At 37.2% G+C, this 25,972-nt stretch overlaps 3 protein-coding genes across 9 annotated transcripts; 1 reads left to right on the forward strand and 2 right to left on the reverse strand.

Moving 5' to 3' along the window:
• Nucleotides 1-1,557: 1,557 nt before the first annotated feature.
• Nucleotides 1,558-4,668, reverse strand: LOC111273968 (mitochondrial import inner membrane translocase subunit Tim22). 2 transcript variants are annotated; one of them, XM_022856012.2, is made up of 4 exons: nucleotides 4,335-4,668; nucleotides 3,682-3,933; nucleotides 2,420-2,498; nucleotides 1,558-2,309 (listed from the first exon to the last, which is right to left on the reverse strand). In XM_022856012.2, exons 1-4 carry the CDS (start codon nucleotides 4,470-4,472, stop codon nucleotides 2,251-2,253), a joined length of 528 nt encoding a protein of 175 aa, XP_022711747.1. In that variant the 5' UTR covers nucleotides 4,473-4,668; the 3' UTR covers nucleotides 1,558-2,250. The 2 variants fall into 2 exon arrangements, with proteins under 2 accessions (XP_022711747.1, XP_022711746.1); XM_022856011.2 differs by having other exon boundaries at nucleotides 1,558-2,498; nucleotides 4,335-4,665.
• A 234-nt stretch (nucleotides 4,669-4,902) lies between these two features.
• On the forward strand, nucleotides 4,903-6,811 carry Dpm3 (Dolichyl-phosphate mannosyltransferase subunit 3). Its single transcript, XM_022856013.2, has 3 exons — nucleotides 4,903-5,159; nucleotides 6,032-6,061; nucleotides 6,373-6,811. The coding sequence occupies exons 1-3, from the start codon at nucleotides 4,953-4,955 to the stop codon at nucleotides 6,502-6,504; spliced, it is 369 nt and encodes a 122-aa protein (XP_022711748.1). The 5' UTR covers nucleotides 4,903-4,952; the 3' UTR covers nucleotides 6,505-6,811.
• An 861-nt stretch (nucleotides 6,812-7,672) lies between these two features.
• Nucleotides 7,673-24,137, reverse strand: LOC111273967 (DIS3-like exonuclease 2). Of its 6 annotated transcripts, none has more exons than XR_002688135.2 (23): nucleotides 23,896-24,136; nucleotides 21,647-22,417; nucleotides 20,446-20,638; nucleotides 20,255-20,308; nucleotides 18,233-18,352; nucleotides 16,887-17,390; nucleotides 16,370-16,564; nucleotides 15,875-16,045; nucleotides 15,367-15,468; nucleotides 15,024-15,089; nucleotides 14,503-14,623; nucleotides 14,261-14,337; nucleotides 14,011-14,133; nucleotides 13,546-13,605; nucleotides 13,297-13,400; nucleotides 12,728-12,824; nucleotides 12,303-12,451; nucleotides 11,842-11,965; nucleotides 11,387-11,490; nucleotides 9,413-9,524; nucleotides 8,897-9,043; nucleotides 8,552-8,728; nucleotides 7,673-8,417 (listed from the first exon to the last, which is right to left on the reverse strand). XR_002688135.2 is itself a non-coding variant. In XM_022856010.2 (23 exons), exons 2-23 carry the CDS (start codon nucleotides 22,357-22,359, stop codon nucleotides 8,411-8,413), a joined length of 3,402 nt encoding a protein of 1,133 aa, XP_022711745.1. In that variant the 5' UTR covers nucleotides 22,360-22,417; nucleotides 23,896-24,137; the 3' UTR covers nucleotides 7,673-8,410. The 6 variants fall into 6 exon arrangements, 2 of the variants coding, with proteins under 2 accessions (XP_022711745.1, XP_022711743.1); XR_002688136.2 differs by having other exon boundaries at nucleotides 7,673-8,420; XR_015310176.1 differs by having other exon boundaries at nucleotides 24,017-24,133.
• Nucleotides 24,138-25,972: the final 1,835 nt, after the last annotated feature.

Genomic DNA, 25,972 nt, shown 5'->3' on the forward strand with positions numbered 1-25,972 from the left:
CTAGTAGATGATGATATTAGGCGAATTTTGTATATGTTTGAAGAAATACATACCCATATTTGATAGAAGCATAGTACTTCAGTTATATAACACAGTATTAATCTTGCTGCCTCTTTTAGGCCTGTAATTCTGTTATTATTGATTTTAAATCGATATATCTTTTTGTGGATAAAGGGCAGGCAAACACAATCTATTAGATAAATGTTCTCATAGAGCATAATACCGCACACAATTAAGATACTTTTAAATCAAGTATAGCCATTCCTAGATGTAGTCGAAAGGTAGTTAATTTTAGCGGTAATTTACGGTTAATTTTAGCTCTCGCCAAAGCTTAGACTGCCACTTCATTTTTAACAAAAAAAATTATTTTTCCAAATAAGTTTCGTTCACATCAGAAGCTGAGCTCTATCATACACACTTGGATACTACGCTACTAATCCATATATTCTACACAATCGAATGCTTCAATGCTGTACTTGTTAAAATAAGACTACCGTACTGCGGGCAAGCCGTATTTTTTTGCATTGTAAGACTATAACTAATTTATAAGATATTAAAGCGTTTCTGACAAAACATTTAGCGAATCTAAATAAATACAACAACAAGTTCAAGTCAGTTGAAGTTTTGACTCCCCCGGTTTTATATAACGTTAACAATTACTTAGTTCTTAAACTAAGATGTTTCTACAAAGCTTATAACCAAATGAGGGCATATTTCAGTATGAGAGTTGTCATACTCTATTTTCTACAAGTGTATTTCTATTATAATTTTTCAGTTTTAGCCATATTAATTCCTGATTTGAGTTATGCTAGTGCTGTTTCTTGTTAAAACAAAGTTGTAAAATTTGTCACGTATGGTCTATTGGCCGCATTATACAAGACTAAGACAGTTTTTATAACAAAGACTAGAAGACCCACGCATATAAGATATAAGATTTCGCCTACCAAAGAAAAACGTTGCACCTTCCAGCGATATCTAGCCCAGTATATGGTTTCTTAGTAGCATGGCGAACCATCGGAGCCCAAAGTCATACTATTACCTAAATTTTTTCTTTTTTCAGCTAGTCAATTCGTCCGTTCGCAGCTGTGAAAGAGATTGCGTAATTAAAAGATTGCCTAAAGAATTGACTAAGGTGGATGTGGTAGTCTCATTGGAATTATGCATTCTTGCCCAAACCGTTTGTTTGATTGCGCGTTCAACTTACTTTCTTTAGAGCATAGCTATATAAATATAAACAGGCATTTTTTCGAATTTTAGAGACTGAAACATCTTAGTACGTTTCAGTGAACCATAATACCTGTGTAACGCTATGACCAAGCTCGAACATATTACCAGTACGGGGCGTAAACTTATTCAAGCTGGTCAAACGTAAGAACAAGCAGGGCCTAATAACTGTATAAAATAACAGTTCGCTTCAATTCTGTCGTTTCGATGGATGATTTCGTTATTAACGTCAAGTAACTAACACCCGTGAATTACGTCCGAAAGTTAAGCTATGAGAAGACTCTCTACTACCTTACTGCTTAATAAAAGTGAACAAAAAATCACAAAATTGAATGTCGCTCGTTAATGTTGCAGTGTTTTTATTAAGTTTCATAATGCCTTAGATGAAACATATTTACGCAGTTTATAGATTCGAATAAGATCTCCGGAACTTGTGAGTAGTTTGAATGTACTTTCTGATGGTATCAGCGATGACAGGAATAAAAAATAAAATTAGTCCTGACCCAGATCGAATTGTGTAAAAGAGACTACTGTACAAAACTACTCTAGTTCTACAAAGTTAACTTATTACCTTGAATATACCAATGTTCTAGTACCACGCATGGGTAATGTATATTGAACTTAAAACGTATATAATTTATATATGTGTCCGACATAATATACGATCATTAGTTAGAGCGGGCTATTTAAAAATATATCAGGTATGACATAATAAGAATTCTAATAGCCTAATTTTCGAATGCGTGTATTAGTTTCTATAAGGTCACTAATATCTCATGCCACCATATACTACTTCATATTCCCCCTTACTAAAATTTATTACTGAGAGTATGAAGACCACAGTCGTCAATATACAGCGAAACATTCCTAGCGCAATAAAGCCTGCAAATTACGCTCCATGAACGACTGCCCTTGTGGGCTGTCGTTGAAGCCGTTTCTGAGCGATCTATACAGTAGATTGAGACTGCACATCTTCCTAGGCAGACTGCATGCCTTGTAGTGGCTCTTAAGCCTATCTTCGAAGGGTTATTTCCGCCCAGATGCCACCATATCATGGAATGCTTCATGCGCTGATGATTTACCACCTATTCAGTAATATGTTCTTTGTTCATTATGCCTCCTTACCATTCGCGATATCGGAAATAATAATCGATCAATGTTGAGAAGGCAGCAAATCCTACGGCACCCATAATACCTGGTTTAATTCCTGCTCGCAGACCTATAAGGCCTCCCGTTATTCCGCCAGCCATCGTTCCATTTTTCCAGTCACTTTTCTAAGACAGACAGAGTTAACGCAACAGAAACAGACACATATTGTAAGGAGCAATGGAATAGAGTACCCGGATGGCTCTATAATCATTTTTGTCGCATCTGTAAATTTTTTTGAAAAATTTTTTTAAAAAAATCCGACACATACTTTTGTTCTACGAATAGGTGATCTGGAACTCCTTCTCTAAGACAGACTGCTTTATTTTGATACAAAAAAAAGTTTCCAAGCATTTTGTTTTAACGTTTTTCGACTAAACTATTTAAAAAACATTTCAATACTTTCATCAGATTTTTACGGTTATCTTATAGAAGTTTCGCTACCGCATTCAACCCACGTTTCATTAAGAAATAATCAATTTAATTTGTTTCAAGTCATTTCTAAGTAAAAATATGTTTTTATAACAACTGATATTGATTACTATGTAAATGTTATAATGATTCTAATGAAATCTTGAAAGTTCTAACAATTTTTCAGTGAAGAAGATTCAGCAGAACCAACTTCAGCATTGTTATTTGCACAAAAGTTCATGCACGAAAGATTAACTGATAACAACATTGTTTATCATAGATAAAATAGGCTACTAGGATTTAGTTTCTATATATTTATCTCATTTCAGTGACGTATATAAGTTATGGAGTGAATAGGAGATAACGATGGTTGAACATTGGTCAAAAATACCAAATCTCAAGTTAATAGAGAAAAAGAGTGGCAGCACGTTTGGTATAAAATTTAGAGATATATATAATGAAACAAATATTTGATCCCTTTCCATAAAGAAACACTTCCCAAATCTTAAAAGCCAGGGCATTTAAAGTAAAATGAACTGCACCACCAGGCGCGCCTTGTTTTGCCGAAAAAAAAATTTACATTTTTTTCCTTAAATGTAATTGTTCATGCCATGAAAGCAAATAACATGACGCAAAATCGCGCTATATAATTCTCATCTTTATAGCGTATAAGCTTTGCTTAACAACCAATAATATTCCTCGGTTCTCCTTAAATAATTCGGTCGATAAATACAAAAAAAAACGAAGCCAGTAATCATCGTCTGTGGTACATGTATGTATAGTACTTATTAATAATGGAGGTTTGTAGTATTTATAATAGTTTAACCCTCCATTATCATGTATTCTGTAACTTTACACTAAATACAGAAAGAGGCTGATGACTAAAAATACAACACGAACCCCTCGATGGCTTTCGATTGCGCACTCGACACCTGCAAAAATCAGTCCAACAATTGCGAAGTTTTTTGCATAGCCAACAGTTGTTGTCTTCATATCTCGAAAGATCTCGCGCGCCGTTTGTTTGGACGGATCCCCAACGTTTGGGTTAAAGGAGGCCGCAAATAGGCCCATAGCAGCGCCGAAAGCACCTCCCGCTACGAAACTTAAACCTGATTTAAATGCGCATGATTCAAAGAAGCGCTCGACACGGAGCTAATGAAGAAGGCATGAACAATCAGATGAAACAAAAATAATTTCATTAGTATTCAGTAAAATCATTTCATTATAAGGTTCATAAGCTAACACATCAACAGCGTCAACATCTCAGAAATATACTTTTTATTTTATTAATAATACAATACTACTACTTACTTGAATAATCCACAACAGTTGCAAATATAAGTTGTGAGAATTTTCAGTTATCAAGTCCACATTCTGTTCTTTCGAAAAGATACATTGTTTAACCACCAGTAGTTACAGCAGTTACAACAGTAGCAATGCAATCTCTAATTTCTCTCGCACAACGTTAGAACTTGATAAAATGATCTTTTGTGTTACCTAGCGCCATGAGGTTCTGTATTCAGACAAGATGCTTGCTTAACTATATTACCTACCTCCTGAGGAGATTTTAGAAAATTGGCACCTGGAAGGTTAACTCCTTTCACCGCTATTGTTCTTCGTGGGCGATCCGGATCCAACACCATCGCTCGCATTTCCGCAAAGGTTACTGGAGGGGTCGTAGTTTCCGGCATTATGGTAAATTTAAAGTTCACTTAAATAAATAAATTAAGAATTGTTAACTTTCATTGATATACAAGCCTTGACCTTTTAATTTCGTAACTTCTGCTGTCCATTTATACCTCAACTACCAATATTTCTTTAGAGCACAAAAGTGAAACAACACATGCGTTCGTATCTTATTACAAAGAGCCAATTGCCGCCGATTCACCGGCGGATCCGCCAGCCATACGACAAAACAAACGTTTTTTAATTCAGGATCAAAAATTATGTGTTGCTTACTTACGCTGAGCTGTGCCAGGTTATCGTTTCATTATATAACTATTTTAAACTATTACACTATATAATTTATATAGTAGCAAAAAAAGCCTTAATATTATTAGATTTAGTGCAGCGTTCATTTTGCTTTGTATTCTATCTTCCTGACTGAAGCTTCTATCTATATCAGCGAGCGGTACAAAGTATCATAGAACGGAATATTCCACGTATCTAAAATGCGATGTATTTTTCAGCTTCTCCCCAATAAACATCGTAGTAGCATAAAAATTGTTGAAGCTCGTGCGAGCGTGGCAGCGGGTATGACAATGACCAAACTAATGGAATGGTTTTTTGGAATCAGTATGTTCATAACGGTGTGGGCCGCACTTCTTTCTGGTCAATTTGCGTTAATTGACAAGTCTCAAGAAATACACGTTCTCCTGGTGAGTTGGAATCTGCGTCAACGGTTTTTCTTAGGACAGAAAATCTGTTAAGTGCGTTAATTAATTAGCTGGTGTAGGCGCATGATCGAAAATGTAGCGAATTTTGAATATAATATTTTGCATAAATATATTGTTATTTGCGTACCGTCATGGAAACTTTTTTTTGGAGTTTTATGGGGACTGGCCAATAGATAATGACCCTCAATTAAATACTTTGATACCTTGAACAGATAAATAAGGTATAATTTAATTAAGGCAGTGATGGTACAACGTAATTTGTCTAAAAGCCAAAGTCAAAGGGGCGTTAGATTAGGTGTACTTTTCTATTAAATCACATCGATTTATTATGTCAGTATCGCGATCCAACAAATGATTACAATATCCTTACGTAATTAGTTCGAGAAATTTTATTGTTTAATTAATTAATTAATAATAAATTTAATTGTTTATTTTCATGCTGTCTTTGTCGGCACTGTAGTGGGTAGTATTTCGGGACTTGTAAGTAGTCAGACCTTGATTGCTCGTGATCTACTTCTCTTGTTTGAGCGTATCGTGTAATTGTATCTCATCAATGGCTTGTAAATCTAATTCGTTGTTAAAGATAAGATGAAATACCGAGAAATCACGATCATCTATACAAATCAGTTACCATAAAATGAACTAAAAATTAGGTAAATAAATCAAAAGTAATTTTAATTTGTTCTCCTTCCAAACCGTGTGCCAGCGTCCCCGTTAATAACTTAAAACAACGGTAGCAGTAACTGTTTGCATTAGCACACAAATATAGCAACTACAACTTTGTATAATTTAACCACAACATTTTTCTTAATGTCTTCAATATTTCTAACATTATTAACGTCTTTTCTTTCCAGCTTCCGATTTATATAGTCATCTTATTTGGGGTAAGTTTGTTCCTGAGCTTAGACTCTTCGACATACGATTCATACATTTGAGCAAAAAACAAGGACCAAGACAGCGGGATGTTGCAACTAGCCACCGCTTATGTCGGATTCAGTCAGTTATCCACAACGTCGATATAAAAAGAAATTATAAAGTCGGTTTTTAAATAAACAGTTGTTTATTTAATGTGTTTTTTTCTTACACGCACAGCTGCATTATGACGTACTATATACTCCTGTTAATCGGCCTGTATATTTAGGCATATTTTTGTTATTTTTATTCACATATTTGCTTTTGTGCATTTGATTCACAGTTGTACGCAACCGCTGTCGTAATTTACCGGGTGTTCACTTTCAACGACTGTGAAGAAGCAAGCGAGGAGCTAAAACGGCAAATTAACGAAGCCAAACAAGATCTAATCTTGAAGGGCTTTCAGTTTACATAGTTCATATTTTTTTAAATAGGGTCGTGAAGTGTAAACTGTGTATATATATACCTGATATGTACTGTCATGCTGACAGTAATATTTATAAACTAGAAATGTAATTAACACGAATTTAATGATTTTTAACGCAACTATCGCCACTCTTGGAATATATACTTATAGTCTATTGTCGTTTAAGTGCAGAAAGAAATTTTTCTGACACATTCAGCATCAAAAGTTGTAGTTAGCCTGCTAAAAGCTATTATCCTGATTGAATTGGGAACTGGTTTAGTAGTATTAATAAAGGGATCTCGATGGATAAATCTGCTATATTTTTGTACTGATGAAGTAAGTTTCTCCTCATACAAGACGAAATTATAAATGGATTGCTTTGGCCTGGTAACTGAATGATATCCAGTTGTTGAAATATCCTGTGCCAAGCTAGCTAATAGCGGTTAAGCAGGGGGCCCGAAGAAAGACTTCCGATATGCATCTTCTAAACTATATTCTTTCCATTTCTGTCGATGCAGTACATCTCGAAATAGAAGTAGCACACCGCAACAAACGGTACTTTACTAAAACAATGTAGGGATTTTATTAAAAGTAAGGTCCGAAGCATGTTGACACAAACCGTATTTAGGTAACAATAAACATTTAAGAGTAATTATGTAAATATAATTCTTAATATTTGCATAGTCTCAGCAAATAGTATGATGTGAATATGAAGATCAAGCCTTTTGGTATTTTTCCGCAGAAGCAATAGTTAACTTTAGTCGAAATTAATAGAAAGAACACTGTAAACTTGTTGTCTGTGCATACACCTATTGAACATGTCTTGGTTACCTATTCCAGCAGCTCTTCCAACTACTAAAATGTCGAAGTCTTGAACTGTAGACCGTATTTGGACACCCAACAAATCGTAATGAACAATAGCGATTATGTCATCTTAGCCTATTTTATGCAGCGATTCTATTTCACTGTTGACCTCTTCGAGGGCTAGGACGCCCCTTGAAATAGATGAGTTCGGATAATGTGATTCAAACTTTGCCGTTTCCAAGTGCTCTCTGCAAGCCCTATTTTGGATGTCATCCAGCGTTATTCTCGAATAAAACCGAAGAAATTACTTGAAGATGCTTAAAATAAGCTAACGTGGTTATTTTCTTAATACATTTAAACACAATATTCAGAGTTAAATTGTTTGCTGATGTGCTAGGCCATCCATTTATTTTTATTATTTCGTACCCAACCCTTCATTAGTAACATTTTTATACCAGCTCTCCATTTTCTTTTTCACGTCTTGGCAACTTACAAATATATAAAGCATATACACAATCAATAGTACCATTTAGCGCAGTCCTGTTTGAGCAATTTTTGGAGATTGTTATAGGTGACATAATTTTAATCATTGTCAAATATATTATACGCACTGAATACGAAATCTGTATAAGCAAGTATAACATAACACTGTTTTACTTTGTTCTAGGTCCATTGTTTAGCTGTTCTATATTCTTTTTAGCATCTTTTGTTTGCATTTCTACACCCACCTGTATTATTCATCAGTTCTATGAAATCATTAGTTTAGTGGGTAAGGATTGCTGAGGATTTGACATTCGAACAAACATAAGAAAAGTTTGAATTCTTATGCAAGGTTCTGTTTGAAACACAATGAGACATAATGTCATACATTTTTTACAAAAATAAATCTCTGACATAGCGTTTTCCTTAATCTTGCTAACAGTAATTAGATCCATTATAATTTGACGACGCCATTGCTTGGCGCTACAAATATCATGGGGTCTTCACCGGTGACTTGGTTATCCCCTGCAATCAATCATTCTCAAAAAATTTTTGGCGCCGTTTTCGTACTCATCCCTTTAAGATCCTGTGTAGAGAGATCACTGTTCCGGCCCTGGTGACCTTGGACTTTTTACTGACTGCTTCGATTGGCCAAATCATTAAAAAAGAGTTACCTGAATTACTGGTTTTCAATTTAATTACGTGGAAATGATTTCAAACGAATATAGGTTAGCTGATAAAGAAATTAGTCAATATTTTTATTGCTAGTTACCTTTTTGAACTACATCGCCGGGTATTGGCATCAGTGCTTTACGCTTGACGATGTAGGTCATACCCGTTCAATATTTGGGAAAATAAATAGTTGACGTTTTCCATATCAACATACAGACCTAACAGGACGTCGGATAGCATTCAGAGGAGCGTCGAATATCACTAAATACTTCCCCAACTGAAATATGCGGAAACCGAAATAGAAGGGAATATTGTGAAAAGCCTTCTGTTTATCTAAAAAGGCCAGTCGACGAGGGTTATTATTGTCCTGTTAGTCGACATGATATTTTACAAACAAACCGCAGTGAACCAGTTTATTTAGTTAAGAGACTGAAACGTTGCTTACGTATTGCGAGGCAGTTACCATCCCGTGGACAGGTGTCAGTAGAGTTAACTTAAGGGTTTCTTCGCAATCGGGGCCTCTGTCTGAGTCGAACACCATGATGAGACAATCGGGATCGTTGCTAAAACGTGTTGTTAAGACACCTTGTTTCTGCTCGTTCCGAAAGTATAGTTGAAAGATGGATCGAAAAATTACATAATTATAGGGAAAATAGACAGGCATACTATTGGAATGAAAATATTATGAAAAGTACCGGCTGCGCGTATTGCTTTTATTAAAAACGGATATTTCCACGAACTTAAGACATGTGAAACTCTGACCTCCTTGCACGACTGACATTCTTCAGTCCTAATTTTTCGCGTATATTTATTTCTAACCCTCTACTCGGATACAAAAAGCGTTTCAGGGTTAAGGCTATGTTCATTTCGTAATACGGTTTGTTTTCTACTAGAGGTATTAATTTGTAGGTTACATATTCCGTGCATGCAATGGCCAGTAACCGTTTGCATATATACTTACATCGACGTAAGCCCTAAGAACAAGTCCGGTTGAGAGGGACATGACGTCTACTGCCTTATCGAGCGCTGCAATCACTAAAAAGTCATCCTTCATTTGCCGCCCGGGCAATTTGCTGGAATGAAATAGTGTCTTCGTATTGTAAACGATTGTAGGTCATTTTCCTTGCGAGGCTTTTGATTCTACAACATGCAACCTTCGAAATAATTTTGATTTTAACATCTATTTCGGCAGTATATTCTTGAATGAGATTTTTATTTTTTACATTTGCGGCTATTTTGACTACGGGAACAGGTCTCGGAGTCACCTTCTTTTCGGCACAGCACACAAGATCTGCTTCCGCTAGAATGTCTAGCCAGGGTGCAGCCTATCTGGGGTTTCTTCAAGCAACCTATGAAAGGATTTGGCAATTACATACTATAGTAACTATCTGCCAGTACTAAAATTCAAACTCGCGATGGCCGCATGGTTAAGTTTGTTATGGCAATGCACCTAAAGGGATGCGCATTAGCTACCACGCTATTCCCATGAATACTGCTTTACAATTGAAATGATTTAAGGACACTGCTGGTAAGTGACTAGTTAATAGCCAGTTGAAATCTTCTTTTTTTTAGGCCACACGGCCCGGGAATGCTGTGTGGAATAGCTGGATTGTTTTGACCGCAGCATAATAAAACGCGCTACACGTTTGGATTTCCCTCATTTTTCCCAAATTAGCTAATTTTGCTTGCTCACATATAAACTGAATGAACGTGAGGCTCATCAGCGTCGATGATATTGTTATCAGACTCATTACATCTTAATTTTTGCCCTTTATAAACGTGAACACACGAATCACACGTATAATTTCGAACAAACTTGCTAGACAAAGATCCAGTTATTGACGACGCATTAGGATGGCCGGTCCACAGCCAAGCTCTAACTGATTCCAGCGGCACTTTTACGGATCCAAATGGTTTTAGCTAGTCTTAACGGTAAGCCTGCGACCTTGATTTTCGGAATCAAGTTTTTTTACCATTTGCTTAGTGAGGCTTTGAGCTTAAGCTACCGTATATATAACAGAGCGGCCGCTGCCCTAGCTACTACTGAATTAAAGATGACTGCCCGTGTCAAAAAAAACAAAGCGATGTTCCCCTCTCGATGAAGAAGAACTCTACTTGCTGCCGATAGATCCAATTTCTTTTTTACAAATTAAATGGCAGAAAATACACAAGACTAGTAAGCTATCGGTCAGTCAGTTATAATATGCTGCTACGTCTACCTCAAAAGCCTTATAAATTCCCCTTTAAATAAAATAGCTATTTTGATACAAAAAATAAAGCATACATGTCCACTAGCCGACTAAGGAATCTACAATATTGTATAACTGAGTGGATTATAAGCCTCGCGGGCAAAGACAGGATACACAGAGTAACTAATTAAAGAAAATCTTTCACAGGAACTTTCTACATAACAGTATATGTTGCACAGGAGTGCTTCGGACATCACCACTCCAAAATAATTTATGGACTTGTGCATGCAATCTATGAAGAATGTAATATAAATGTTAGGTGCGTTAGGATAGCTTCAAAGAAGTCTTTTGTATTTTACTTTTTGAAACGTCAAGAGACTTTCGACTTAGACTGTAAATACTTTATAGTATAATGTACTGCGTGATACCAATATTAACAGTTCTGTACTACTTATCCTCATCGATCTACTAGTTCTGTTTTTAGTAGTCTTCACTAGCGCAATGTGTCTAATGATACATTTAATTCTTCATACAATACCGCGTATGTATGCGCTCTTGACAGCCTGCATAGGACTTGTCAATAGTTTACTGGAATATATGGCGTCGGTGAGGACTGTATATATGTATCAATTTGTGAAAGTGAACAAAAAAGTAAACTATTTTATTATACAAATTCCAGTGACGAATCCAGGCGATAAAGCTTACGAAAAAAAATGTTCATATATTTTCCAAGTAGAACAACTTACCTAATAAACGTCCAGACGAAAAGTTCGTTACTTAAATCCTGGGCTGTCTTAGCTGCGTATTTTCGCTCGTTACAATGGTTAGCTACGCGTTGGAGAGTAGCCATCTTTGAATAAAGCAAAGTAAGATAATTGTATAATTCACACATGTTAAATTCACCAAAAAGATGCATATTTTTTCTATTTTGCCTAACTACGCAAGAATAATTGCTATACGGATTCTATATGTTTAGGTAGGTAAATTAGTACAGTATGAAGGAAAAATACCATCCTTCCAATTGCAAGTTTACCAAATAGTTGTTAGTTAACGCTTTTCAGGCTCACCCAGTTGTAACCCATAAGTTCTTTTTCGTTGACCATTCAGCCTTTTAATCTACACAAGAAAAATCGCCAACGATTCACTTCAACAAATACGAATAGGAAAAACTGTTCTGTCAAGAGAACTTATTTTAAATTACCTCTTTATATGGACACTTTGCTAGATCCAGAGACGCGGCCAGCAGACGATGGACTACCAAATCTGCGTAACGACGAATTGGCGAGGTGAAATGTGTGTACAAGGGTACTGCCAATGCAAAATGTCTAACAAATTTACGAGTTCCATTTTATTACAATGTGTTTTGCTGCAAACACAGGAATCCATATCTAAATTCAGCCCTGGTTAAAATGTTCTAATCTGGTAAACTTTTTTGGTTTTCCGCGTATGTGCTAAATTACTGCAAGCAACATCTAAATACCCGGGTCTGTCCAAATGAAACACAAGGTAAAAAATTGAGTACAGGTTATACGCATTCATTTTCTGTCGTTTTTTTACGCAGACGCCATTGAAGTGTGGGCTCCAAGGTAGCAACGTAATTGTTAAGTCGTCAGGGTGTTCGAAAGCAGAGCAGTGCAAAGAGCGATTTTCGTCAGTATGTACCTGTAGTGGTCTGTGTTGGGCATACTGCCTGCCACAAAGTAAGAGGCAGGCCTAAATGGCTTTGAAAGGACGTTACAGAGCGCACCCAATAGCGCATCGCGTGCAGAACGGTCATTACGTCTTAAACAGGATGAGATCGAGTCAACTACCTACAGGAACGTACAATAAAAAATAAGGAACAACGCGTTAAAAAAAGCAACGTAATTTTTCACTCTGTATGAAGGTGAACTTCACTCTACTGTATGCACAGTAGAATGGACGACAAGTGGATTATACTGTAAATGTATTTACAGTATCATTCATTTGTCGGATACATATACCATCATAATAAAAATTATTCTATTATATATTTTGTACAAAGACGTATTGTTGAAATTCGAACAGCAGATAACACCTCAATTAAAGACACCTCAAAAACTGATTACCTTGATACGATTGGACGAATCAACAACATCAAAAAGTGACTTTTGTAGATCTCCAGATGTCCTTCCATTCATAATAAGGTCCTCGAATTTGAATGATCTGAAAGTAATATTTTGTAAGCACAAAGCGATTCAATAATAGGCTTAAACATCCACACTGGCTATCAACAAGAGTAGCACACCCACCGAAAAAATTGCCATTTTATTTACGAAGTCAACAAAATGTCATAACCTTTCAGTGGTAGTTTTTTTGTAACGTGTGCAAAAAGCAGTTGCATCTTGTTGAGATACTTCTTCCGACTACTGTTCTATTATTATGGAGTTTCTGAATAAAGTTTGTTCGAACCGGTATCAGCTGTGAGCCATTTTCTGGGCATGCAAAAAAGAATATTTGGGTGGATTTTATTTTTTAGGAGGTCACACAAGTCACGTCGGGAAAATGAAGTGGTGCGATGAACTAGTAATGTACACGATAATAAGTAAATGCGTTATAGGTAATATTAAATATTAAAATGAAAACTGAGATATTAAAATTCATCAGCTTAACACCTTTCGTATTACTTTTCAATTACCTAACTATCGTCTCCAGGCGTCTCCAATCAGGCGGAGGGTGATTTCGCAAAAACGCCATTTCAGGGAAGCACTTTACCAATTGATGAGCCACAGCCATGTTTGCCTGCAGGGGCAATATTATACTTTATTATACTGTGTAACTTCATGTGATCAATGACTATAATATATATATTTATTTAATAGGACTAGATTTTTAAAAGTATAAAATTCAATACGTCAAATTAATTAAGATAACAAGCTACACTGACCTGAAGCATGAATTCCTCGATGAGTTTGTGGCTTTCAGTGTGCTCATATATAGAGAACCCCTGGAATACGTGGTAATATTAATATGCCTCTCCAGTTATTTTTGCAATAAAGGAATAGCTAAAGCAGGTTAGCATGATTTCAGGATACAGTCTTGAAATTGATCTCAAGAGTCGTTCTCTAAGATCTCTCGCGCCTTTATCATTACCGAACATACAAGTTGTAAGAGCATGATTTTTGGCACGGAACTTTAAATAGGCGCAAACGCTTATATTACAGCAGACACGTCACGTGTTGTGGTGGAATCTTTCTAGGTAGAATTGATCTTAGTTATTGTACGTACAATTAATTGTCAACGGTTAAATGAAGATACTTTATGATGACGTCTGGAATTTTGCAGGTCTGAAACATGACAGCTCCTACTGTAATTGAATGGGTTCATATTAATATTCATAGAATAACTATACCTGAGGTGTCGTTCCATCATTTGCAAGAGCGAATTCCAGCCGAATTTGGTCAAGTCGAAGACATCCTTTCGCTACGCGCCGTTCACGCATCTTTGTTGCCATCCCATTAAGAATGTTGATAGCCTTTAAGGCAGGAACCAGAAAAAACAAATATTCAGACAATAAATAGAAAAACAAATTATTCAGTCGGCTATCATAGTAAGTTCATATTTATTTCAATGGGCCGTTATTTAATTTCATGTTCATTTACCTTATTAATATCGGACACCGTCCAGCACCCATATATGTTTGGTAACTCTTCTGGCCTCCACTTATGATTTGGAAAATCTGCAAATATTGTAAATCGGCGTTAGTGGAATCGAAATTGCATGGGTAGTACAAGTGCGGATTATGATCGTCGATTATCGAATGAATAGCCGTGGCAAAAGACACAGCTTTCAGGCGCCCTGCTGCATTTTGGACTTTAAAAAGCTCAGCATCGATAGGACGTACCAATCATTTGCTGTGCATGCTCGTAACTCAGTTGACAGCTCGAATTGACAATGGAGCGCCCGAACCATTCATCAAGGACTTGGCCTTGTGAGTTCATTTTCCACACGACTGAAAATGTCAACTGCCAGAAATAAATTTTAAAATCGATATTGAGGCGCGAAATTTTAAAAAAAACCATAACGCACATTATTTTAGCTGTCGGGTTGAAACAATATTCTGACAAGACTTTTTGTCTTTTTGACGATATTCTTTCGTAATAAACAACCAAATTACCACGGTGTCTAAATAAAAAGCGCTGTTTCATACAGTTCAAGTAAGAACAATTCATTGATCGATGCGGATGTGTTGTCGTCGTTCAACCCTCAGATTAATTTACATTTCTATATAATAACCTACATCTTTGTTTACCTCTATTGAATTAAAATGAAACGTCTATATTATTGTCAATCCGAACCCTAATTTAAGGTTTGTTATCCGCAGCCGACGATTCGAAGCAGCGACTGCAGTGAATGAGATCTTACCCTGTCAGTACCAGCAGTAAGAGAACAGAGCTGGTCACATAAAATTCTCGGCAGCATCGGGATTACCTTTAAATAATTAGATATCAACTAGGTTTATCGTTATTAGCAAATACGAACGCTTCAGCAAACGTTTTCCAAATAAAGTTTTCGAAATCCCAAATAAGCCACATTCACTAATTATGTAAGTCAGCTGAAACATGCCAAAAAATCTGGCATTTGCAATCTACCTATCAAACGAAAATAAGTTGAAGAGAATTATATAGAACTCACTTTAGGCATGTCTGTTAAAACAAAATCTGATAGCAAGAGCAGTCATTAAGCAAGCTTGACAACTTAGGCTTACCCTTTGAACGAGGTAGACAGACGTAGCTCGACTCTCGGCCTTTTTGTCGACTTTACAACCGGAGGGTATAAAATAACTAACGTCTGCAATATGGACTCCGACCTGTAAAAGACGTAATTAAACCGATATGTTTTTTATTTTGATTAGCTGAAAATCGAACACATGACAAAACGTAGTTTGGCAAAACCGGTATACATACAGTCATCGTTTATGAAAAAAGTTGACAATAGCTTATAAGAAAATCAGATTTGAACAGTAAGGTCTTCAGTCCATATTTTCGTACATTAATCGTAATCTGATATGACAAAGGTAAGTGACTTTCCTATTACGTGTTTTTTAATAAGCATAATATGTAATAACAATTTTTAAGAGAATCAGTGAAAATTAATTACTGACATTATTCTTAATTTTCTATGGTGCAGCATTACGCAACACAATATAAGGTACTGCTTGACTTCGGTCTGAAAATCGCTGCTAAATATGAAAAAAAATATCAAACCAAATTTACCTCATAGAGATTATCAGCAATTTGTTTCACAGATAAGGCGTCGTCCAGATCCCTGGCCGTTGAAGGATCGATTGATACTACTAGCTCGCGACGAAAGTCTCGCCTCGACTCAAACTCCTTGGTTGGAATCGTCCAGTCCGGGCTGACAGGTACTGATAAGTCACTCAAGATCTAAATTGTTACACAAATTGGCAAAAATGAGTACCAATTTTGCTTCGAAAAGCGGAAATGTTTTAAAAACTATCGAATTGTCATCTACACTCTTTGTAAATACGAATAAACAGTACTTTTGTATGAAGTACTGTTTACCAATACGGGAACAATACATGTCGTTCCTGCAGCTAGATAAATAAGAAACAAGAAATTAATTCTTCTGCAATATATACATGTATATTAGTGACCGCTTCATAAATATATGAACCGCGTTTGAGAAAAATTGCGGTAACAACAAGTAGACAGCCCTTCACGGACTTGAGAGCTGAAAACTTGGCTTACATCCTCAGTATATTCTTCGAAGTCAATCGCTTGACTCGTAAGGATCGCCATCGTCTCAGCTTCAACATCGCCCGTTTTCCCTATGAGCTTAAGTAGCTCTCCTTGAGGCAGTTCCCAATGCCCCTTAGGGTCCGGTAGACCAGGCCATTGCACCAATCGCGCGCAGTACAGCGTTTTCGAATAGTCGAGCGGACGCTGTGGAAAGATTTTAAACATAGAGATACCCATTAATAACTGAAACTGATTGAAACGATTATCATTAAGAGACACTGTAACATAATGCTTATTTAAATTGTTTGCTTCTGATGAATTTATATTCATTCTGTAGTCAAAAAAGTAAGGAAACTAGTTAATTTCCACTTAGACTCATTCAAGATAGAAGAAACGCCAGTACTTGCCATAGTCTTAGCTTAGTTTAAAACGTACACGTTATTTCTAAAAGCGTTGCCACACTATCATGCGGTTGACGTTAGGGTCACGCGAACAATTGGCTAAGCAGATGTGGTAAGTGCATTACCTCGAAGAAATTTGGCGGGCACTGTCCTGCTGGGATCCAAAGATGTGGGAAACGCTTGTCCTGCGGGACAAAGAGCGCCGCTTTAGGCCTTTGCCGGTTACCATGTTGATAGTGCTGTGCCGGCTTCTGTTGATCAATTTGGTGCCAAAACTCGTTTTTCATTGTTCGAAGAAGGCCGCAACTCACCCTAGGGCCGGTTTCGGAAACAATACCAATAACTCGACCTGTTCGTTGTACAAAACGGCCCCACTCCGGATGTTCGAAGATTAGCTCTAATGGATATTCAATTTCGCAGGAACGCGTTTCATTAACAGCTGGATTATCAACCATCGCGCACGCAACCGCCCCTCCACCAACGGCCTCGGATACGGATTTCACTGACACGCCGTCTTTACTTTCATTTCTAGTGGTGACATCCTCAGGTGCGGTATCGCTGTTCCGCACGAAATCGAATAGCGAAATTTTGTTATCCGCCTCCCACTGCTGAATTGATTTTACCTGAATCTGAAGTTTGATGATACATATACGTAAATCGATAGATCCTTTCGAAGTTTAATTTATACACATATGTACTAGTAGATAGATGCAGAATTAAGGGTTACGTGCAGTCCTTGGAAGACAACAGAGTGCATATAAGCTTTTAGCAGGTTTTTTACTTCATTTTGGCGTAAGCATTCATTCGATATCTGAAGGCTCATTTTCTAGGAATAAACGTGTGAAGTGTTTCTATAGAAATATCGTAAATGTCTGATAGCTGGCAGATACATAAATGCCCGATGTTTAGTTGCGTGTAGTTATTTCGACCAACTCAGGTATTACTGTTACAGATTCTTCAATGGGCTTTAAATATTACATGTCATAAATGTGAGCTGTCATTTTAACATAGTTTTCATTCATTCCTAATTGTTCGTTTTTCAGCGCTATAACCTTCAAACGAACCTGTCTTCGGTAGGGGCGCAATGCATGTAATGGTGAGCACTCTCAAGTAAAATTTAAAATAGGATGATCAATGTAGTGATATTCACATTAAAACAGCTTTATATTTCTATAGTTTTGTTTAAAGATTCAATTAAGGAGTGATAAGCTACAGACGACATTAAATAGGCCAATTACAAAATTGGCAAGAAAATGATCATAGAGTGCGATGGTAATAATCAGGGGCTTGAACTAAAATAGCTACAAATAGTTGTTTACTCGCATTTGGAGCTGATAGCGAATTGCCTATTGACTTTAAAACGTTTTCAAAATGTCTACGCTTTCATAGAAATCAGCAGCTTTATCTAAGTCTTTTAGCTATAGCCACATACAGGGTACTTTTATATCTGTTGCGGAAAAACGGTATGTACCTTCCACTTTTCTCGCGGTAGAAGTTCTACTGCGACTTGATCTCCATTCAGCGCACGGCCGCGACCGTCTAAACCTTCTAAGCGGATATCCCACTGGCACTTGCCTCCTTCTGCATCATCCTGCAACACCGCACAGAATATATTTGAATAATTTACTTATAAGAAGTCATCTTTTTTGCCAACAGCAGAATTTCGAGTGTGTTGATTACACAAGTGGCTTATTTAGTTGGTTTTGAAAAGTGGCGCGATTTTGGGAAATACACTCGTCAAGCGTGATCAAGTCTTAACAGCACCTGTTACCCTTCAACCGCGGATGCGTATATATATATGTATATATATATATATATATATATATATATATATATATAGAGCGTATTGTAAAATTCCAAGTCGATGCTAATTGGGACCCCTGCATATACAATATTCTTTTTTAGAGAACTATGAGATGGCGTAATATAATTTAATCATGAAAGTTGAACCTTGTATAAAAGTCGCACCCCCCTTTGTTCTGAGAGATGTTGTCTAAAAAGATATTCAGTTGTGAACGCAATCGATAATTCGACTAAAAAATGGGTTTTTGCATAAGTTTCCTTTTCTACGTAAAGCGAATCCTACGCAGTCTTTCCGGAGACGGCGTTCATTTTAAATTCAGCTGAACAACAGTATGTGTTGTTAAGTTCGGCAAGACGAAATTATATTCATCATTGGTTTCTGCTTCTTTAGATAGAAAACGGGTCTACTAAGAAATATTTTATTATGGAGAGTAGTTTAAGGCGGCTAGGCCAAATTCTCTCTGATTCATCGGGTATTAGTTGAACATTTAACATTGAAATAAGGTAATGTTTCAATGAGGCTCAAATCAGATGCAAGACTTTGCATGACAATGTTCGGAACTGCAACTATGAACCATAACAGAGGGTCTTGCAATTGTTAAAGGGCCACCCTGGCGCTTACTGATACAAAATCTTTACAAAAATGTCTATGTATATGTTTAAGCCCGCCAGGAACCTGTAGTCATCTATTGGCAAATACCTAGCTGTGACACTGCTATATGGCGAGCCCATTAACATGCGCCAGAAGATCATAAGAAATGCTTGACAACTAGATACTGAAAACGTACTTAACTTTAAATGTACGTCGAACCTGTGGTGAATTCCATGATTAAAAATTGCGCTCTAGAGCACCTACTATGACAATATGCATCATTTGAGCGAAAGAATCCTCTACTCTTACTAGATCAAACTTGTGCAAAAAAATTGACGTTATTATGCCTTAAAATTTAAGTTTGATTCTAAACAGACGTTTCGACTGCTACACCATAAACTACAGGCTTCTGTCTTTATCACCTGCCCTCCTCCCTTCCATGGCCTGACATAATGACAAAATCTATCAATAATATCATTTTATTACTGAGAAAAAGATTTCGTAAATACTATTTTTATACTTTTTTTTTTATCTCATTTTATCTTAAACTTACAACCACTATTTACTTTTTCCCTGCTTTTTACAGCACAGAGGTTCCGCTCGCAAAGCTCTTTTAAAAGGGATGTTGTCACGCAATCACGTATTTTCATAAGTAATGCAATCAAAATAGAAGGGATGTCACTTTCACAATATTATTGATTTGCAGCACTAAATAGTACATCGATATTCAACGGTCCTATTGGGATGAATGTCTTGTCTACTGAGCCTTCTCACCACTTCGGCAACTTAAAACTCTGTGTTAGTTATAGTCAAGCAGCCATAAAACAGCCTCTATCGATATTGATGGAGACCAAGTGCTCGTTAAATAATCCATTCTCCTATATCATCAGACAATTACAAGTGTATGTGCCTTAGGAAAATTAGCCAAGGACAGAAACGTCTATGATTTTCGAACGTTTTCCGCGAGATAAAGTTCTATACGCATTCTACAATTCTCATGTATTTGACAACAGCAAGCCTTTGTATAGTCATGTTGAATTATACCTAAAATCACCTCAAAAATCGTTTCGATTTTAGATATTTTTCTATTTTACATACCGGCATCCTTACGAAAGCTTCTTCAGAATTGCGCCGATTAATGCGAATCGTCCCCTAGAAATGACAAGGTATAATGCGTATTCTATCAGCATTTTTTCCTATTTCTACCAAACAAACTAATTGTAATTGTCTTCATGCTGAATCTACCATACGTACGCGTACTAAATAATGTACTCATTAGAAAATTTCACCTCTATGCAAGTGCCATCCAGCTTCTTAGCTTGTACAGCTTCTGGTGTCAGGAATGACTCTAACGCACACAGCCTAAAATCACCAGAAAATAGTGGATGGGAAAGTAAATCCGGTTGCTGAAGAGACTGCCTAGCCGATTGTTGAGAAGATTCCTGCGTTTGGTGTCGGTCGTTGTCTTCGATTGTCTCTGGTCTGTGTGAAAAAATGCAAATTTAATATAATTTGCCTTGAAACATTAATCTTCTAAAATGTCACATAAAAGCTCATAAGTTCATATTATTTGAACGCGAAAAAAATTATAATCATTTGAGGTTACGTTTACGATAAAGTATCGCTCAGGCTCCCCCACCAGGTTAGGCTTCCCGAATTTAACCTAGCGTATGTAACCAAACAATAAATAAATGAAGCACTTTTCGTGTGCCTTTTATCGTAGTTCAAGTATTCATTCATTCATTGACATCTGGAAAATTGTCGATTTGCGTAGTCAAATCCTTTTTAAATAACTGAACAACCACCTTTAAAAGAAACCGCTGTAGCGGCGGACTACCGCAAATTTCCCGTTCAACGCAACTCGTACGCAACTATTTTCTTGTCATTAATACCCAACGTAGTTTGCCCAAAAGCAGATTGATGGCACCGCTACTTTTATTGCGGTGCTCACATTACTCGTCCACGATCAACTTGAAGCTTTTTAAGAAGACGCTAAACGCATCATGTCCAGGGGAATAAGAACAAGCTACCACTTGTTCGTTCGATTTCAGCATCCGAAGCTTTCCAATAAAGACCAATGGTCTTCCCGTGCTGTCCGGTCAGAATATTAACCAGTTCTCATACATAGTAAGCATAAATGTTGACACTTCCTAGGTTGATATCTACAAGTAGTCTACCAGAATTCTTCATAGTTTTTTGCTAGTGTAAAACATGACGACACTGATACTTTTCAAATGTTTGCGCCCGAGCAAGTATAATGGAAAGAACAAAACACGGTCTGAACATCTATCTTTTGCATTAGCAATTCTTTTCATATACAATATAACAGGCAAAAAATATATTCTCGCTTCGTTATGGGCGTTTTTTCTAACAATGGAATAATACGTTTTTGTTTGCTAAACTTAAACGTAAGGTTAAGGCGTTATTGTAATAAGCCTAACAAACGTTCCGCAGTCCAGTGCGCCTGTTTAAAAAGATTCGTTCACTTACAGTAACGATTTCTGCGACTCTTCTTGGGGAAATCCAGGGTTAGGTTTATTAGGGCCCTCAATCTTGGTTATCACGTTGCCCTGAAAAGTTGTTGATTCATGTTCGTCCACGTTGATGGGAATATGACCGTTCTTTGAAGATTTGCGTTTCTGTTTCAATTCTCTTTTCCTAACGGCCTGGGAAGTTGATGATTTTTTCACGATCTCATTTGGTACAGCGCTGGTGTACTCTAGCGGGGATCTTTCTTTTTGCACAGGGAAGGCTTCGCATTTGGCGTTTGCGTTCAACTGATTCGACGACGATGCACTGGCGAGGGCGTCCGTTTTCTGTAAAGGAGCACTGGAAATACTATTGGTCGAAGCCTCAGCTTTTTCGAGGGCATATTCAGGAACATCTTTGCCTTCAGGCTTAGCTTCCCCCTGAAATGTTGATGGTCTGTCTAAAACTTCATTGCTGCAAATGTCAGTTTTCACCGATGGAGTTAGAAATTTTGTTGCAGAGGAGTCTTCAGCTTCACTATGTGCGTTAGTTTGAAATGTTGACGGCCCGCGGTCAACTTCAATAGTAGGGTCGTCAGCCTTCTTTGACTTCTTCTTCCTCTTCTTCTGCCTTTTCTTATTATTGGTTTCTTGGAATTGATCTTTTTCCGCGATTCCCAAATTGCCTATATCAGGCAATCCACCCAATTGTTCGGCAGCTGCAGCGTCTTCCATGCTGACTTTTGTGTCCCGTTCGTTGCACAATCTTCGACAACAGAGGTCCACACCTCATCTGCACGACCGAACACAACATGAAAGATTTCAAAGGAAAGTAGAAACGTAATTCTCACTGAAGAATAGTGTTACACGGTAAATATGCTATTATCGATATATTGCACGGGATATAAACGTGCCTCTTCAGGATTATGCGATTATTAATCTTTGATTTTCTAATTTTGAAAACGCCGCAAAGCCACGTCGAAGATAATCAGATGCTTTTTCTAACGAAATTATTCCTTTCTTCAAGGCCAAATTATAGTTTGCGATATCTTGCAGTCTAACCCGTAAAGCAAGAAAATCACGTCTTCTAAAAAGCTCAACTCGTTCAAATAACAATAATTAAACTGAAGACCACAATGGACATCAATGTGCGAAGGAGGTATGATATACGTTAGGAATACATGGATTATCGAACATATTCATCGTAAATCGGACAGTTAGGAAAAGCTCTGCACCATAAAAAAAATATAGTATGTTTAAATGACAATTTTCTTAAGTTATCTGTCCATTTTCTAGGCTTTGGTGCAACGTTTTTTCTATTACAATTGTCATTTTACTTTTACGTTCAAAGTAAAGTGGCATCTAGAATTTTCATCATCATGCTATATTCTGATGGCAAACCGATCAAACCGAGGCAAAGGTTAATGTAAAATGTTAATTTGCTTTTAAAGAGAGGAAATTGTTCAACAAAACAACTGCCATATTTTCTTTCTCTATTAATATGTTACGCAGCTGACACACTTCGAAGTCAAATATGCCTATCATTGTATTGTGTATTGCTATATTGACATTGCAAACCTAAGCCTCTTGATGCTATGAGTAGCTATTCAATATGTGAACAGTCATAAGTAATTCAGTTCTTTACGATCCATCAACTGTAGCTAGAATATAATATATTTACGTATGTATGTTTCTCCCGGTGTCCAATTCAAGCGGTGATTTTTGAACAATTTATAACTAACATTGATTAGTAATTAAAGCACTACGGGTGGCGAAATTCGCGGGGCAAACACGTTTCAATAAAAATAATATAACACAGAAACCCTACTACGGAGCACCTAATCGCGTAACTTGGCACATTCGTACAAAGAGAGCCCGTAGTTGTAACAAATTTTCTTCGAAACAAAAAAAATACAGTATACATGCATCGTTTTTAGAATATCTTCATATCATGACAAAGCAACAAAGTGCATCTTTGATATATCTATGAATGTTTAGCGCCACTAGAGGTATAACACCATTCACAACACGAACCCAAACGTTTTTGCCATCACGTGAACTGTAGACGAAACGTAAGTTTTGCTACTACGCAGTGGGGATAAATCATGATAGATATACAGTTTACTATTCTGCAGAAGATTATACTACTGCGACTAAACAAGAAAACCTAAACCAAACACTTGGTTCACGCAAGCCGGGAGGATATGCTTATCACTGCAATGCCGGGCCGCTTTATGCTCAACAAAGACCGGTATCTGTGCGTGTTCTCACCTAGAGAGTCAATAGCTGCGGGTACAAGTGTTGATGACACTATACACAGTGGTAACAAAAACAGAAAGCACGCAAACGCAACTCCAGGAGAACTTCGAAGGCTTATTCGAGTTTCGCGTACCGCTTCCGTGGAGAAAAGTTCTTGGATGAGACAGCCAGCTGACGAAAAACATCTGGATGTATGGATGAATCCAAACGCTTCCGACTTCGAACATACAATACAGAACAGGAGCGGATGGACAAGTGTTGCCAGACCGCACCTAGGCCCTGAAAACGAACGCTACGGGGGGAAAGGGCGAGCGACGCGCGAAGTATAAACAGTATAATTCGCTATTCGCTTCTAGCACAAAAGCGGCTTTAGGCAGTGTGGCAGGCTTAAGAGACTTCTTCAAAGGTGGAAAATTGGTTAGTCTTAACGAGAGGTGGGTGATAGCATTAAACTCAAGTCCATATGAATTAAACACCTTTCATTATCACAAAAAGATCAATGAATGCGGCAGACAGTGAGTGTATGTAGCTGCGTCAGATCGCTTGCAACAGATTGCGATTTCATCAGCTCTCAACAATTGATTGTCGTATGTGATATTTTTCTTTGTTTGTGAATCCCCTTTTTTAAAATGCTTCATTCGAGAGCGAGCATAATGCCAAGCTGAAACTATTAGCGAAATGGCATGTGCAATAGACTTTCTATATGTAACGCTTGCCTAACGCCAAACCGAGGTATAATGAAACGACATAGGCATACTTGTTTAGCCTTTTTAGGTTGCGTACATCCGTTGAGCGGTGTCTAGATCAACAAACTTGGTATCTGATTTTTTCTTTCATAGAACTATACGCGTTAGTCCTTTCTACACCGTCATCCGTAACAGGATGCCTGATAAAGCCTTGTTATCTTCTGAACTTCTCTATTAAGTGTATGTTTTTGATAGTTACATCATGGTCCCATGTTCCGCAAAGTGCGCAATGTAGAGCTCGATTTTTAAAAAAATCACTAGATGGTAAATATTGAGTTTTTTCTATTAATCCAAGTAATAAATGTAAGACACGAAGCATATATATAATGTGAATACTAACCATAACACTTTATCTTCAAACGATTACTTAAAATAACTTCCAAACTTAGTTTGATACTGTATCTAAAGCGTCGTGCTAGTATAGTTGATTTTTTCTCAGCAATTTCTTTAATGACCGTTCAGAATTTGTAAGAGATTTATAATGGAAAACTGTTGCTTTGAATGCCGAATTGATTATTAAAATCTAAGAGAGTAAAACGCCGACTTGTCGAAATAAGTGGAAATTGAAATATACCAGTATAAAAACTGAAAACGGTTACGGTATCAAAAAATATTCGTAACATCTTTCTATAGCCACTGCGTATACCTCAGTCGTCCAAATACCAGTTGCATGCTTCGAAGTTATTCCTGTTCAGTGTAACGATGCTACGGTTTCTTGCTTTCTTCACTCAGTGGCACAAGATCGAATTTTATCGAACCTTTGGGTTTTCACATTTTAAAACTAGGCACGTGTAATTGAGAGCTTTGCCGAAATCATTGGAATTGCTAAAATAGGTCGTCACGGAGGCTGAGATTCAATTACTCAAGACAGCGAAACCCGATGAGTGCAATAAAGCATCGCGACCAGGGACGTCTTAACGAAGGAGAGGTAACAACTTAACGGGATGGACGTTTGAGGTTAGATAAGGTTTCGAACTGACCCTGCGTGCCTAAAAATTTACCGATCCATTTGGGTCTATATTGATTATTTCAAAGTCAAGGTTAGTAATTTATTGAACTGGCAGAATACATACAGTACGGTAATGACTGATCGCAATAAGAGGATGGGACAATCAACACAGGAGAAATGAAGAGCCAACCGAAATTCTTAATGGGTAGCGATATGACTGCTGCATGGTAATTCTAATGGAGTTATAGTTTATATTGTGCGACTAATCGCGTCAGTAGGCTATTAAGGTAAGTATACCGATCTAACGCGGCTATTGAAGCATAATGACAGAATCTGCTGAACTACGGAAGTAAGATCATTGCAACGAGATAGCTGCGACAGTATAAGGGAATAA

The sequence above is a fragment of the Varroa jacobsoni genome, unplaced genomic scaffold, assembly GCF_002532875.2.
Source record: "Varroa jacobsoni isolate VJ856 unplaced genomic scaffold, vjacob_1.0 scaffold_242, whole genome shotgun sequence".
Taxonomy (NCBI): domain Eukaryota; kingdom Metazoa; phylum Arthropoda; class Arachnida; order Mesostigmata; family Varroidae; genus Varroa; species Varroa jacobsoni.

What these genes read in the sequence shown, in the direction of transcription:
- LOC111273968 (XM_022856011.2), bottom strand. Translation starts at nt 4,472, where the DNA reads ATGCCGGAAACTACGACCCCTCCAGTAACCTTTGCGGAAATGCGAGCG. An exon ending in TTCTAAAATCTCCTCAGGAG is followed by an intron (nt 3,934 to 4,334) that starts GTAGGTAATATA and finishes CTTCTTCATTAG; the next exon opens with CTCCGTGTCGAGCGCTTCTT. An exon ending in CAATCGAAAGCCATCGAGGG is followed by an intron (nt 2,499 to 3,681) that starts GTTCGTGTTGTA and finishes TGTCTGTCTTAG; the next exon opens with AAAAGTGACTGGAAAAATGG.
- Dpm3 (XM_022856013.2), top strand. Translation starts at nt 4,953, where the DNA reads ATGCGATGTATTTTTCAGCTTCTCCCCAATAAACATCGTAGTAGCATA. An exon ending in AAGAAATACACGTTCTCCTG is followed by an intron (nt 5,160 to 6,031) that starts GTGAGTTGGAAT and finishes TTTTCTTTCCAG; the next exon opens with CTTCCGATTTATATAGTCAT. An exon ending in ATATAGTCATCTTATTTGGG is followed by an intron (nt 6,062 to 6,372) that starts GTAAGTTTGTTC and finishes TTTGATTCACAG; the next exon opens with TTGTACGCAACCGCTGTCGT.
- LOC111273967 (XM_022856008.2), bottom strand. Translation starts at nt 22,359, where the DNA reads ATGGAAGACGCTGCAGCTGCCGAACAATTGGGTGGATTGCCTGATATA. An exon ending in CGCCTGGAGACGATAGTTAG is followed by an intron (nt 12,825 to 13,296) that starts GTAATTGAAAAG and finishes TATTACTTTCAG; the next exon opens with ATCATTCAAATTCGAGGACC. An exon ending in CCCAACACAGACCACTACAG is followed by an intron (nt 11,966 to 12,302) that starts GTACATACTGAC and finishes TAAATTTGTTAG; the next exon opens with ACATTTTGCATTGGCAGTAC.